This window comes from Ochotona curzoniae, unplaced genomic scaffold (genome assembly GCF_017591425.1).
Source record: "Ochotona curzoniae isolate NIBS_2020 unplaced genomic scaffold, NIBS_Ocur_1.0 scaffold_1037, whole genome shotgun sequence".
In the NCBI taxonomy this organism is placed as follows: Eukaryota; Metazoa; Chordata; class Mammalia; order Lagomorpha; family Ochotonidae; genus Ochotona; species Ochotona curzoniae.
This window is the reverse complement of record NW_024467083.1, coordinates 23,674,780-23,690,338: the sequence shown is the minus strand read 5'-3', so window position 1 is coordinate 23,690,338 and position 15,559 is coordinate 23,674,780. Positions and strand designations below refer to the sequence as shown.

Below are 15,559 nucleotides of genomic sequence, written 5' to 3'. Positions count from 1 at the left end.
AACTCACTTTAAATCGCTCTGCACATCCAACATGATACTTTGCATAAACAGCCTGGCACCACAAGCAATCTCATCAAGGCTGCATTTGTCCAGCACCAGCCAGCTGCCTTCTCTTTAGAAAGCCCTTTCTCCACAGGGAGCTGCTACAAGGCCTGCTGAAATCCTTGTCTTTCTCAACAAAGGGTGCTTTGCTTATTCTTGACTAGAATGGTGGAGTGCTGGCTACCAATCACGAATGTCAACGTCAGGCTATCGCTGGTGAAATGAACGGCATCCAAGGCTCATGGATTAACTCAGTATATTTTAGGCTTTTCTTACCCTTTCATGAATTTATGAGATAATTAAACATGGTGATGCCTTAAGCTAAAACTCCTCCTTTTTCCAAAGCCACTTATAAAACTCCATGACTTTGATGCTGGCTGTGAGTAGAGATGTGATAACAGCACCTTAGACAGCCCATAGACAACTGGGGTTTTTATCTGATCACCTGATGTGGTGCATTAGCAGGGAACTGGATGAGAAGCACAATAGCCTAGATTTGAAATGATACTGATTCAGAATGCCAACACTGCAGATAGCATCTTAACCCACTGCACCACAACACCGGCCCCAAAAACATATTTTTAGGAAAACCCTTTTTATCAAGAATAATAATTTAAAAAACATACTGTAAGTGAAAATGTGGGGTAAATGCACTAGACTTTCCTTTTTATGTTACACTGTAACACTGTACAATGTAACTTAGTCTAAGAACATGTAGGAAAACAGTGAAGACAACAATGAGCCATGGAAGGCAGAGTGAAATGGAGTTTTTAAATGTTGAACCATTATCTGGAAAAAAAAACAGTAGACTGTGACAATTTATATAATACCAAAGTAATCTCTAAACAAAAAAATCATACAAGAAGATACTGCAAAAACCCTGTACATAAGTCAAAATGGAATTTTAGCATTCTGCCTTTAAGAAGGCAAGGAAAATAGGGAAGAAAAAAAGCACAGAAAACAAAAACCAAAAATTTAAACAGGAAGATGCAAATCCTAACACGTAAATAACCACAGTAAGTGGTATATCAAATAGAGATTAGCAGTGTGGATTTTAGCACCTGATCTAGCCATAGACTGAGAACACTAACTTCACAAGCAATGACACATCCTGCAACATGAAAGAAAGCTCAATAATAAGTTTATAAGAGCTGGAATCATACACAGTACATTCTATGACCATACAGAATCAAACCGGAAATCAACAAATGAAATCTAACAGGAAAGTCCTTAAGCACTGGGAAACTAAACATAATACTTCTCCCCCATGCCCACCTCCCAAAAGGAAATAAAAGAGGGACTATAATTTCAGATCCTATAAAAAATAATAAACTCTGCAATATAAATCTTCAAAATTTTTGTCTATGTTTATTTAAAAGGCAGACACAGAGAGACAAAGATAGAGACAGAGAAAAGCATCTAACCACTGGTTCACTCCCCAGTTCCCACAACAGCTAGGACTGGGTGGAGAATTCCCACCTACTTAAGTCATCATCTAACATCCTAGATTGAAGTGCCTGGGTTTAATTCTTCATTCAAGATATCTCAACTGACATATTAATCTCTAGGCTAGACGTCTACCCCAGAATTCCTTATAAAGGATCAGTGTCATAAAAGATAAAGGCCAACTGAAAAGCTTTGACAGCTAAACGTAATATGCGATCCTGAACTAGATACAACACTTGGAGGGAAAAAAAAAACACTCTATCATAGACAACACTGGATGTGACAAAAGTGTCTGCAGATGGATGGTACAGCAAGTCGGGTGTGGTTTAATAAAACCACTGCACCGTATCAATGTGAGATTTCCTAATCTGATCATTGCAACAATGTCTTCTAAAAGATTATCCTTATTTTTAGGAAACTCATATTGAAGTTTTTCAGAAACACATATTGAAGCAAGCACAATTTTCCAATGGCTTCAGAAAAAATAGAGGAAAAAAATTCAAAGCAGCAAAACATTCATAAGAGCCTAGTCATTCTTAGCCCTATTTTTGTGATATCCACTTGGCATTATTTCCCAATTTTGCAAAAAGATAAATTAAATTCTTCTGCTACCATTACCTACAAAATCAACCTAAGACATTTTCATGCCAACTTTTAAATTGGACACAAACCTAAAAAGTGAAATAATTAACAGCACATTTTTTTCAGATTTAAGACAAATTTGGGTTCAAATCCAAGCTCTGCACACATTGAACTCCTAGCCTCAAGGAGTCCCAATTTCTTATCTGTACAATGGAGAAAATTAATGCTGGGCTCAGAGAAATACTTGGAGGATTAAATAACAAAAGCTATAAAATTTTATAAGTACCACTCATTATTTTAACAGGTCAGGAATGGTAGGTAGTACTGTTGTTAGTGGGCCTGGAAATACAAAACTGACCAAAATGCAGTTATTGCCTAAAGAGCTTCTCAAAAATAGAGCTGAGCCTCAAACAATAACAGTCTGAGGTTGCAGTGTGTTGACTTGTGGGGAGCAAACTGGGAAGGTGACACTGGAAGTGAGTCTCAGGGGCAGGTCAAGATTTTCCCAGGGTGTGGCCGAGTGAGGTTAACAGATTCAGGATGAACTCCAAGGGCATCCCTAGATTAGGCATCTCCAGGCTGGATCAAGCAATGAAATGCAAAGGCTGCTGTGCCCTCCACACCACACTCAGATGCATACCTGTGTTCTGAGTACACTGGGAGAATTCCTGGGGTGAGTTCTGGGCAAGGGGTGATGTGACCAGACTGGTATTAGAATTGCTGCTGTGGCATAAAAACAATCTAGTGATTCTCCCTTCCAATGAGAGACTGCCAAGGAAAGGCTAAGCAAATACCTCTCTGAGCACATCTTTTCAGATCTAGTATGCTCCACACACAGGGTGACAATCAAAACTGTCAGTGACAGATATGGCTAGCTACAGTCATGATGCAGACCACACCTCCCCCCCCCCCCCACACACACACACTCAACAAGACAGAAGAGGGATGGATCCTAGGTCCACATTGGTGATGGGAGCACAGTGGGATGGGCAAAGGAAGTGGGCACAGATCACTACAGCTAGCTGGCAAGGCCTCCTACTGCACCAGGCACTTACCCTACAAATTGGGTCATAAGGCCATGGGGTAGGAGGTGGGGAACAAACAAAAAGCACCTGGGTAGTTGCTGGGGAACAGGCAAAGGAGACAGTGCCCTCCTGCTCTGCAGCAGCCCTGGCTCTCCCCTGCCAGACTACTCCTTGAGATAGCATCAGCCCTCAGCTTTGTTACCTCTAGGTGGCCTTTTGGACCTGCTGAATCTTCCCCTTGACTGAATCTTTTCTCTTTGAAAGCAAAGCTTTCCACCAATGCCACGTGGTGCCCACAGGGTGTTCCAACAGATGACCATACTTTGAAATAAACTAAGGATGTGAGATGGGTCAGTACATTTCTCTTTTCACTTTAATATTTGCATATACAATAAAAGTAGAGGCAAGTGTTAATTCACTTTTGTAAAGGACATCATCATCAAAATTGTGGCTCATTATCATTACAGCTTATATCTTATATCATCTGACTGGTTTTGTAAGATTCATGCTTCTAATGTGTGTAGTGAGAAGGAAAAAGCATGTAATTTCACAGGATATTCTCCTATGGTAATCAAAACCTTTAGCTCAAATATGCTAGAAAGTTGTCTGAAGATGTGGCTGGAATTTACAGGACAGAACAACAAGGGTGTCCCATCTGGGGCAAAGCATTCATCTCATGACTGAAGGAGCCTGAGGTTACCTCGGACGCGATGGAAGTGAAGCTGCTGCTGAAATGCACATGCTTGTGGATCTCGCTGCCATTGGCGGTCAGTAGCCAGTCTCTGAAGGCCTGGTCTCCACCAATTGACTGGTTGCCGTGGCTCTGGTTGGGCAGGAGCTCTGCCAGGTCCCAGTGGTACGTTGGTGTGGCCCCCACGAGCGCAATGAGGATGGCCTCTGTGGCCACATAGAGCTGAAAGAGCAAACACAGAATCACAGCCTGTAGATATGTGACTCCTGTAGGGAAACCCAAGTGGAAAGGCTGCAAACATAGAAAGACACATTCCTCATTTTGGTGTTTCCACGAGCTATAGAAATACCAGAAACAAGGGGGAAAGACACGCCAAGAAGCTCTGAGATCTATCAGAACAAAACCACCAGCAAGCTCACACAAAGAGCACTTGGGACTTTTCCAGGGTTTTTTATATGCTTGATGCTGAGGATTCAGCATTTTGCTAGATGGCATGGGTAAGGGAACAGAACTGGCTCTGATTTAGAAGATGCAACCTGGAGGTAGGTGTTGGTGCAGGTAAAGCTACCATCTGATGCTAGCATCCCACATGGGTGCCAGTTCAGGTTCCCACTGCCCCACTTTCAGTCCAGCTCCTTACTAATAGCCTGAGAAAGCAGCAGAAGCCAGACTAACTGTGCACTTGTGCTCCTGCCACTCATGTGGGAGACTGGATGAAACTTCTGGCTCCTAGCTTCACCTAGTTCAGTCCTGGCCACTGCATTCATATGGGGATGAAAGAGAAGATGGGAGGTGTTATTCTCTCTGTTTCTCCTCTCTTTATTACTCTGATTTTCAAATAAAAAAATACATTTTTAAAAACATAAAGATTGAATGTTACAGCTATTTCCTCTTCTCCATGCATCTTCAGCTGAGATAAGCAGTCATCAGAGGGCCAGCAGCCTGTGGCATTTGGTTTTACTACCCAAACAAGAGACTGTGGCATAGTTAGGTGTTTCTGAGAACAAGATGTATAACACAGCTTTATTAAAGCAGATCAGTATAGTATGTGCTTCAGTAGATACTACTTTAAAATACAGCACATAAATTATAATAAGATGTAGAGAGAATCAAAATCCTAAGTGTACCTGTTCATTTCACAACTTTTTAGTTATATTTAATCTTTTTTCTTAAGATTTATTTTTATTGCAAAGTCAGATATACAGAAAAGAGGAGAAACGATCCAAAGCTATAAGCTGGGAGTTTCTTTGCTTGTCTCCTGTGCATGTGCAGGGTCCTAAGGCCTTGGGCCATCTTTGACTGCTTACCCAGGCCACAAGCAGGGAGCTGGATGGGAAGTAGGGCTGCCGGGATTAGAATCAGCAACCACATGGGATCCCAACATGTGCAAGGCACGGACTTTAGCCACTAGTCTACCATGCTGGGCCCATAGTTAATCTTAATTTAACCATAGCTGTCCCTTCAGCACAAAGCAATATTTCATGCATTCTCTCATTCATTCATGCAAGTAGTTATCACAAAATACATATGGCATTCACTAATTCAAGAAATACTTCTTGAATCCATACACTGTGTGTTAGTGATTGTTTCAGGTTTTATAGCCATGCACAAATGGGCATTTAAATTCTAAGCAGTTCTTTTACTCTATGGATTTTCACTTATATTATTTCTCATTGTTGGATGATTGCTTCAAATTTAACATTTATTTTTAAAAATACATAAGATTAGTCTACTTCTGAATAAGATGATCATATTTTAAAATATCCCTTATTAACTTAAAACATAGGTCTTAAAATACATTTTAGCTTTAAAACATGCAACACATATGCAAGAAACACAAAGCCTGAGATTTCTCCACAGCAGGTAGTAACAAGCCCTCTAGATGGATGAGCTGAGTGAAGCCAGGAAGGCAGAGGGACTTGCCAACAGACTCTCAGTCAGTGTTCCTTGCACTCAGTTCTGTAGGGGTACATTCACCTGTTAAGTAGATATGTTAAAAGAGCCAAAGACATGGTAATTTATCACCAGGAGCCGATGAAATTACTCCCAAGCAAACAGAAGGGAAACGATGACATTGTAGTGCCATCACAAAACCTAATGTAAAACCCAGTACGTGAATTTTTCCCCTATTCTCAGTAATGCTGAGAGGATATGGTGGTCCCAATTTATTTTTAGTTGATTGACTGTGGGCCTCTGCAGATAAACAAAGTTGTCTCGGGTCACGATGTGTGGGAGATTTATTGTCAGACACAAAGGAAAACATGTTGCCAGATTTGCAGTTTCCTGGCCTCTATTTGCATTCTATTAAGATGTTCTAGAAGAGGAGCAATCAGCTTAGAAAAATAAAAACTTTGGTAATTACAAGAATAGAGATCATACATTCAGCAGCATCTATAATTACCAACTCATTCTGATCCATTTAGTAGCTGCCCATCAATGAAAACCATGGTGTTGAGGATTCACAAAGAGATGGTACACATTCGGACAAACACCCGCCTTCAGTGGGCAAAGCAAGCAAGACGCTGTCTCGGTAGCTCATTTCATCTAGAAGCGCCACTGTGCCTGTGTGAGCTTTCCCGTCTTCCAAGAGGCAGCTTCACACATCACCTCTTCCAGGAAGTGCTTCTAACCAGCTGGCATGCCCCACAATGCCTTCCAGAAATCCTGCCCTGCAGCCACTCACCTCAAAGCTCCAACTAGCCTTTTTTGGAGATGTTTGTAATTTTTTTTCATTGAATTTTAGTTATAGATTTGCTCACCCTGTTTTTTCAAGGGCAGGATCTATATCTGATTCACTTTGGGGCTCCCAAGGCCAAACACAAGGGGAGGAACAGATGCAGGGTGGAATACCAATCCCCAGGGCACAGGTAAACTACGTGCTAGGGCATAGCCTCTTGATGAACTACTATTAACATGTCAGACTTTTGGCTGGATTGTTCGAGAGTAGGCAACATTCAGATAAAAGAGGAAACTCTAAAGGGTCCTCTAACCCAGCATGGGTCTCATATTGAAGACCACCTCCATCAGGAGCAACTACAACTTGGAGAAAGCAGCTCACAAAGCAGTGCTGTTGACACATACCCTTATTTATAATTTAGGGAACAGCTAAACCTTGTCAGTGAGCATTACCTGTATTACCAAGCTTTATTTCTAGCAACCTGCATGCAGCATAAGTAACTCTCAACCTCTATACCTCTCTCATTCTCCCTGTCCTTCTTCCACACCTCACAATCTCTCCTTCATTCACTCTTTGCAGGCACACGTACAAGTGTGCATGTGCCCACATACACATAACCACCTCAGCAGAACACTTGAAACTCACAGACATGCTCAGTTTTGCTAACAGCAAGAGAGAGACACAGTCCCTCGTAGACAGACAGTAGTGATCCTGCAGGGTAAATGCTATGCAAGGTGCATCCTGAGAAATTAGGCCAGATAGCAATGCTTAACCTCTGCAGACAGGTTAACATTAAATCCTACATAACACAGTCACATGCACAGGCTGGAGTCATAGGAAGCCAAAGACATTTCAGTGTTTAATCAGCTATGGGAATGTACCAAATGCCATGGCATATGGGGGGTGTTTTCCTTGGTTTACATCTTTGGCTGTGACAATTTCACATAGCTCTAATTCTGTTCCTTTTCCTCAGGGAAGAAAAGTATTCCCTCATTCTTCTCTTGTCCATTACTCTACAACTACCATACACACAATGTAGTTCTGTCTAATGAAATCATACCCATCAGCAGATAGGCCTTAAAGCCACAAGAAGAAAATCACCATCCATCCTTCTTCAGAGTAGGACTAACATCATCTCAAATCAATCATTATCTTCCCCAGCTCTACCTCCAGGGAAAAGGAACAAGTGCCACAGATGGCTCACTGTTTTTCCTCTTTGAATGTAATTATAATTAGAAAAATGACTAACATGCACTAGATGATTGAAAATTTGAAAGTTTCAGAAAGCCAAGATTTTAAATGTAATTATTATGAGGTTTTAATAATACTTCTCAGAACCCCCCAAAAATATCCCACAAATTATCTCATCACAGTATCCTGTGCTATGAAATTATGATTAAGAAGCATGTTTATTTTGTAATAAGAAAAAAATGAGATACAGAACAATGATATGTATTGGTCAAAGATAGGTATATAGCACTAATAGTAGGATCAAGATGAGAATAGGGGCTGCCTAACTTTGGTGCCAGCGTTTCACATAAGACGGGAAATCAACATGACTTTAGAGGTCAGCAAAGTGGCATCAGCAGTTCATCTGCAACTTGTAATACTGGCAGCCCATTGAAGACAACTGGTTTGGGTCCTGGCTACTCTGCTGCTGACCCAACTTTGCTGCTTTTCCTGGGAAGGCAGAAGACCTCTTGGATGACTGCCACCCATGTGGGACACCAGGATGAAGCTCTGGACTCCTGGCTTTAGCCTGGCTCTGATCCAGCTATTATAGCCATTGGGAGAGTGAGCCAACAGATAGAAGCTCTATCTCGCTCACTCTCTTCCTCTCTGAGAGATTTATTCTTTTCAAATAAATCTTTAAAAGATTATTATTTGCTTTTTCTTTGTTTTATACATTCAGCATTACCCAATTAACTCAAATGAAAGCACTGCATAAGCAAAACCATAATTGTATAGGCAGGCTTATATACCCAGTGTCCCAGAGTGCACCTCCGAGTGCTGCTACTTTCCCATTCTGGCCCACCCACATTATGCTTCCAGACTGATTCACATGGAACCCTGGTCAAAACAGAGTCAGGGATACATGCTAAATTTTCAATCAGCATTCTAGAGCCTGCAGATGCACATTCAAGCTTTCTGTACTATTTAGCCCATTTCCCAAGCATGACTTATGCATTTTGTGCTGTTAAAATCTATGCAATTTGTAAATCTGAGCATTGGACAATCCAAACCTCTCTGAACTTCACATGTTCTTCCAGGAAGGCTAAAAGCTGATGGTAAGTTTTTTCTAACTCACTACTATCAAACTCACTATCCCACAGGTCAAACAGAATGCTCCTCTAATGCACAGTAATTTGCAGAGTGCTATAAACACAGTAAACACCAGTACTTTCCAAACTGTAACGTGCAGAGTCCTACCCCCAGGTCTAGGGAGGCGTTCGAGTTCCTACTTTCCTAAGACGCTCCCACAGTGCTGCTAGTAACAGGGTTACAGCCTAGCCGCTCTTTTCTGCTTTTTCCAAACCTGTGCTTCTCCACAGATTTCACTTTTCTCTCCAACACAAGCTTCAAAGTGCAGCCCAAGCTCAGCCATCTGCCTGAAAGCTTCAATGAACCACTCTAGATCACACTCCCTCCTTTCTTGCTTTCCAAAACATCATTGTGCTATATCACTGAGAAAATACTGCCTATCCTGATTTGTGTCTATGCAGTTAAATTCTCATTTTTCTAATGATTTGCCACCTGCCAAAGACAATGAATTCTACAGCCCTCTAACAAACCCAATAGACTACCGCATACATGATATCTAACCGTCTATATACTCCTGCCAGAAAGGCACAGCCAAAAATAAAAAGTGTGACAGATTAAAAACAAGCAATCTTAATTTTGGTTCTAACAACTAATGAAGACTTCAGACAAACTGTTTGCTTTATCTTTGTCTCATAAATAAAATGGGAATATCACTATTTGACTACCCCCTCCTCTGTTATTTACAGTTTAATTTTTTATTATCTTTAAGATTTACTTATTTGAAAGGCAAAACTTTATACAGAGAATGAGAGAATGATGGACAGAGAGATCTTCCATGTGCTGGTTCAGTCTCTAAAAGGCCTTCAACCAGTGCTGAATCACCTTAAAGCTGGGAGCTTGGCATTGCATTTACATTTCCCATGTAGGTGCAGGGCCCCAGCACTTGGGCCATCTTTCATTGCTTTCCCTGGTATATGAACAGGGAGCTTGATCAGAAGTAAAGTAGCCAAGACTATTCTAATGCTCATATGGATCCCAGTTTCAAGTGGGAGCTTAACCATCTGCAAAACCATGCTCGCCCCAGTTTGACCTTTTAACATTAGCAAACACCATCACTCTGCAACACACTGTATTAAATGCCTCCAGTAAGAGCAAAAATGGATGAGAAGTCATCCTTTCATGCAAGGCACATACACATTGAAGTGAGGACCAAAGCTAGAAATACAAGGTAGACTGTGAGAGATGATGTATTAGCCACAGTGCAATGAAGTTCATGAAAACACAAAGGAAGCAGCTGTGAATTCCACCTAGAGAAATCAAAATAGCTCTAAATGTGATATTTTTTAAAGGTAGTAAAATACAGCTAAGGAGTTAATACAAACTGAACTTGCGAAGGAATTCTTTCACCAAAGCAATCACCCAGAGTCAGAAAAGGAGAGAACACACTCCTGGGGTATACTGATGTTCTCATGACGCTAGCTCAGCTTTCCCCAAAGTGCAGACATCCGAGTGGATTCCACAAGAGACTTACACACCTAATTACTTTTCTTCTTTTTCTTTTATAAATACTAATTTTCATTTGGAAAGCAGATTTTTAGACTGAGAGAAAAGGAAAAACAGAGAAAGATCTTCCATTCACTGTTTTCTTTGCTGCTTTCCCAGGCCCTAAGCAGAGAGCTGGATCATCTGGGACACAAACTTGTGCCTACATGGGATAATGGCATTAGCCAAGGATTAGCATGATATGCTATCATGCTTGCCTGAACTTTCTTTTCTAAAGATTTATTTATTTTTTATTGGAAAGAAAGATTTACTCAGAGAGAGAGAGAGAAAAAAAAAAGAAAGATCTTCCATCTGCTGATTCACTCCCCAAATGACTGCAATTGCAGGAGCTGAGCTGCTCTGAAATTAAGAGGCAAGAGCTTCTTCCAGGTCTCCCACATGTGTTCCAGGCTCCTGGGCACTGGGCCATCCTTTACTGCTTTTCCAGGCATAAGCAGGAAACTGGGTAGGAGTGGAGCAGCCAGGACACAAACTGGCACCATATGCAATACTGATACTTGAAGGTTGCTAATTAGCCAATTCAGCCACCTCACAGGCCCTAGCCCAAATTTTCTATCTGTGATTATTAGTACTCTTTCTAAAGAATCAATTTCAAAATTTGTTGTTAGGTAAATCAGCATAAAAAGTTTTACATCAATACAGATTATCACTTGCCAGATGGAATTATAACACTAAACAATGCTACAATGCCAAGTGTTGGTATTTTTTATGATTTATTTATTTGAAAGGCAGAGTCACAGACAAAAGAAGGGACAGAGATAAAGAGGCCTTCCATTACCTGGTTCACTCCCTAAATGAACTCTCTCAACAGTTGGAGCTGAGATAATCCAAAGCCAGGAGCCAGGAATTTCTTACAGGTCTCCCACATAGGTGCAGGGGCCCAAGGACTTGAGCCATCCTTTACTAGTCTTCCAGTCCATGAGCAAGGAGTTGGGTGGAAGTGGGGCAACTAGGACATGGACTGGTGCCTATGTGGGATGTGGATGCCACAGGAGAAGGAATAACCTACAGTGTCACTGTGCTGGCCCCAACCATGGTGTTTTTATGTAAGGTGGATCACCAGAGCTATTTTCAGGCAGGAATAAGGGGTGGTTAGTCAATATAAGAGCAGTATATTTTTCTTCTGTACTTAGAAGTCTGGTGCAGGTGTATCCGTGCCTCACATACATTATCTCTTGCTATCTCACCTTTTTGATACCGCAGAGCAGCTGGGCCTCACTGATGCTCCCTCAGCTGCTCCAACTCCATGACCAGCTATGTTTGATGTGATGATGAAAGGGACCCTTTTCATCAAGGCTGGAGGCAATGAGAGTGACACTGATTCCAGTCGATTCTGATGGGCTCCGAATCTTATATTCCTTTCCTAATCTCCTGCACTATAGATTCAACCTCCAATATCATTCACAGACAACAGCCTGACAGGGACTGCTGAACCAGAGTCTTCGATAACTAAATCTCCATAACTATTCATCAATCACATATGGCAATACTGCTAAGTTTGTGAAAACAGAAATGAAAAGATGTTGTTTTTTATTTTAAAAATTCAAAATCTATGTATGTGTTGTTTCCATGAATTTTTTCAACTCAATCTAAGTCTCCCACGAGGGTGGCAAGAACCCAAGTGATTGAGTCATCACCTGTTGCCTGCTGGTATTAGCAGGAAATTGTATTGGAAGCAGACTAGGACTTGAACCAGTATAGGAGACATGCATCTAGAAGAGCTTTTTAATCTGTTAAAAAGCACCAGGCCGAAGGACCTCTTGTTTCTAAGACTGTCTCTAACAGCAGTGATGAACTAAACTAGTACTCTGAAAACCTCATGGTCAATACCAACCGACACAATGTCAGTTACAGGCATGGGGCAATGCTAAGAAGCACTAAACTTGCAAAACAAGTTAAACTTTCCCAACCTAATCCCTGTGAAGTGCACAGTAAAGGCAGAGGAGTCACTTGGCTAAGGTACATATCAACATTTTTTGCATAAAAATGGTTACCTTTTCATTATTCATAAACTTATTCACATGTTCTTCTTTTTTATTAAAGATTTATTTATTTTTTATTGCAAAGTCAGATATACAGAGAGGAGGAGAGACAGAGAGGAAGATCTTCCATCCAAAGATTCACTCCCCAAGTGACTTCAATGGCTGGTGCTGAGCCGATCCAAAGTCAGGAGCCAGGAGTCAGGAGCTTCCACTAGCTCTCCCACACAGGTGCAGGATCCCAAGGCTTTGGGTTCCTCAACTGTTATCCCAGGCCACAAGCAGGGAGCTAGATGGGAAGTGGAGCTGCTGGGATTCGAATCGGCATCCATATGGGATCCCAGCATGTTCAAGGCAAGGACTTTAGCTGCTAGGCCACCACGCCGAACCTCACATGCTCTTCTGTATAAACACACAGACACCACCACCATCACCAATCTCTATCCTTGAGATTTTGCTTCTGGCTTGTCTGGCTGTACTGTTACTGACATAATCCCAGGCAAATAAGATATATTATAGCATTAATTGAATCCAGAACTTTCTGACACTATTCTCTGCATTTTTCAGTTGAGATGTTTCATAATTCACAAAAAAAAGTTTTAAAAGAAACTGAATATAATGGAACAGAATAAATCATTAAAATGTAACAGTACAATGTTTTCTCCTAAATCCTGAGCCTTCTTTAATTACAGATCATTATTTGCTAAAAATGGAAATACTGGGGTCTGTGATGTGGCATAGTGAGTAACCCTGCCACCTGTGATGTTGTCCTCTTATGTGGGCTCCAGTTTTGATTTCTTCACTTCCAATCCAGTTCCCTGCTAATGACCAGAGAAAAGCAGCAAAGGATGGCCCAAGTGTGTGGGTCCCTGCCATCCAATGTCAGAGATCTGCATGAAAAGCCTGGCTTTGGCCCAGCCCAACCTAGGCCACTGCAACCTTCCAGGGAGTGAACCAGCAGATGTTAATGTTCTCTATAACTCTGACTTACAAATAAATACTCAAAAACTATTAAAACAGAAATATGTGCAAATGCTCTGAAAACTGCCAACAACGAATGAGGCTTTTCTCCATAGACAAACAGGATTAAAGAACTAAAAATGGAAAAGCATTGCTACTTTACAAGCCAATGCTATTCAGCACACTTTCCATAAACCACCGAAACCTGTTGTGCTGGCTATTTTCTGGGATGTCAGAAAACTCAGAAGTGAATAGGATTAGAAATCACTGGGGGCAGGGATTGGGCACAGCAATTCAGATGCCACTTGGGAAACTCATGCCTGGGTTTTAGTCTGACTCGGCTTCCAATTCCAGCCTAGTGGTAATGCACACCTTAGGAGGCGGCAGGTAAGGATGGCTCAAGTAGTTGGATCCCTGTCACCCACACAGAAGACTGGAAGGGACTCCTGGCTCCTGCCTTTGGTCTGAATCAGCCCTGGCTACTGGAAACATCGGAAGTATAAACTAGCAGATAGAAAATTTCTGTCTCTCTCTCAAACAAATCAAATAAATATTTAAAATATAGCTTTTAGGGGTGGTGGGAGCTTCCAGCAGCATGGCAGCTGTTGGGGGTACCTGAGCCAGGTTGGACTCAATTCTTGGGGCCCTAGTCCCAGCCACCACTACTAGGTGGAGGGCAAATCCTGAGTTTGCAGGCAGACAAAGCACCAATGGTATCATCTTGACTCACTCACTGGCTGCCAAGTGGCAAGCTCTCGGGTCTAGGCAGAGGGAAGTATTGCCTAGGCACATCCATGGATAAGGCCACTGTACGTGTAGGTGAAAAATGAATCCTGAAGGACTCCCAACAACAAGGTCACTGTACTTGCAGGTAAGTGAGGGAACTAAGAAATGATGGTTTGTAAGAGAAAGACCAGAAGATCTGTATGGGTCAGGCTGATACACCAGCCCATGTGGGAGTCCTAAGTAAGGCTTGTTATGGAACATTAATGACTATCACATGCCAGTCCATGTGAAAGCTATGGCTGAGGGCCTGTCTGGCAGGGCTCGATCCAAGTACCTGACTGAGTATCAGATCAGGGATGGGTCACATTAGGTAGACCCATGACACTAACAGCATGCAAGAGAACCGGGTCCAGGGATAGATTCTGCGGGGAATATGTGAGCCCAACCTTGTGGAAATACAAGTCCTATTGGTTAACTCAAGAGTTGGGGTGGGGATGGGCTGAGCTAGGTGTGACCATGGAACCTGCCATCATTCACAGCTAAAGGGATTGAGAATTGTCTGGACAGATACAGGTTGCAGCACCCACATTTGCATCTTAAACAAGGCATAGGGCAGGCTGGACCACAATATTTACCAGCTCATACAAGGCCAAGAAGGAGGAGCAGGCTACATTGGACAAGAGCCTAACACCCACTGGCATACATGAGATCTAGATCTGCGAATGGGTCAAGTGGGGGAACTTGAGAAATTCCCATATTGAGTCACAGTTCCCTCTGATGATCACATGGTCTAGGCCTGGAAGTTGGGCAAACTGGGCAAGTTAGCTCCAACTGCTGGCAAATGTGTAAGTTGATTTTGGAGGAGGGTGGACCAGGCAGGGCCAAGCAAACCTTACCTCACCGGCAAGGTCAGAAACCAGGCTTGAACACAACTCATGCCAGACTAGGCTGTCACACAACCAGTATGCATGAGCCAGGGATGGAAGCAGACTGAACAGGGCCAGGTTTCAGCACCCACCAGCGAGAGACAGTACTGGGGATAGGACAGGCTAGGTCAGGCCAGGCTACAGCATCCAAGGCAAAGGTCATGACAGGTGACAGACTATAGCAAGCTGGATCAGAGCAACCACTGGCACACGCAAGATCTATGGCTAGAACAGGCCTGGTTGGGGAACTAAGGGGACACCCTAGCTGGTCTGTGGTTCCCACTGATGAGTGTGGGGTCCAGAGTTGGGGCTGCATATTGGACTGGATATAGCTGCAGTGTCCCTTGGTCCACTCCAGTGTGGACTGGAGCTGGGCATACCAAGCCAGACTAGACTCCAGCACCAACTGCTACTCTGGAGTACCAGGGTAGGTAGGTATAGGACAGGCTAGGCTAGGTTTTAGCCCCTGCTGAGCCAGGTGTGAGCTGTGTCTGGGTGTGAACCAGCCTTGGCAGGGCTGAAATACCCAACAATAAAAACCAGAATGGGTTGAAGGCTGATCAGGAAAGGCCACTGATCCTGCTAGGATAGGAAGTGGACTGAGTAGGATTGGCCCATGGACCCACCAGTGTGCATGAGATCTGGCAATGGAAAAGGTTCTGATGGAGGAGCTTGGGGAA

General features: G+C 42.6%; 1 protein-coding gene across 2 annotated transcripts in view; it reads right to left on the bottom strand.

The window, feature by feature from the left end:
• The window catches only part of SLC22A15 (solute carrier family 22 member 15), a 70,506-nt gene that overhangs the window by 50,557 nt on the left and 4,390 nt on the right, over positions 1-15,559 (bottom strand). Inside the window, exon 2 of one of the 2 annotated variants that reach the window (XM_040998518.1) lies at positions 3,796-4,008. The exons of the other annotated variant lie outside the window; for it this stretch is intronic. Coding sequence (XP_040854452.1) covers positions 3,796-4,008 — 213 coding nt within the window. The remainder of the gene's footprint in view (positions 1-3,795; positions 4,009-15,559) is intronic. 2 annotated transcript variants of the gene reach the window in all.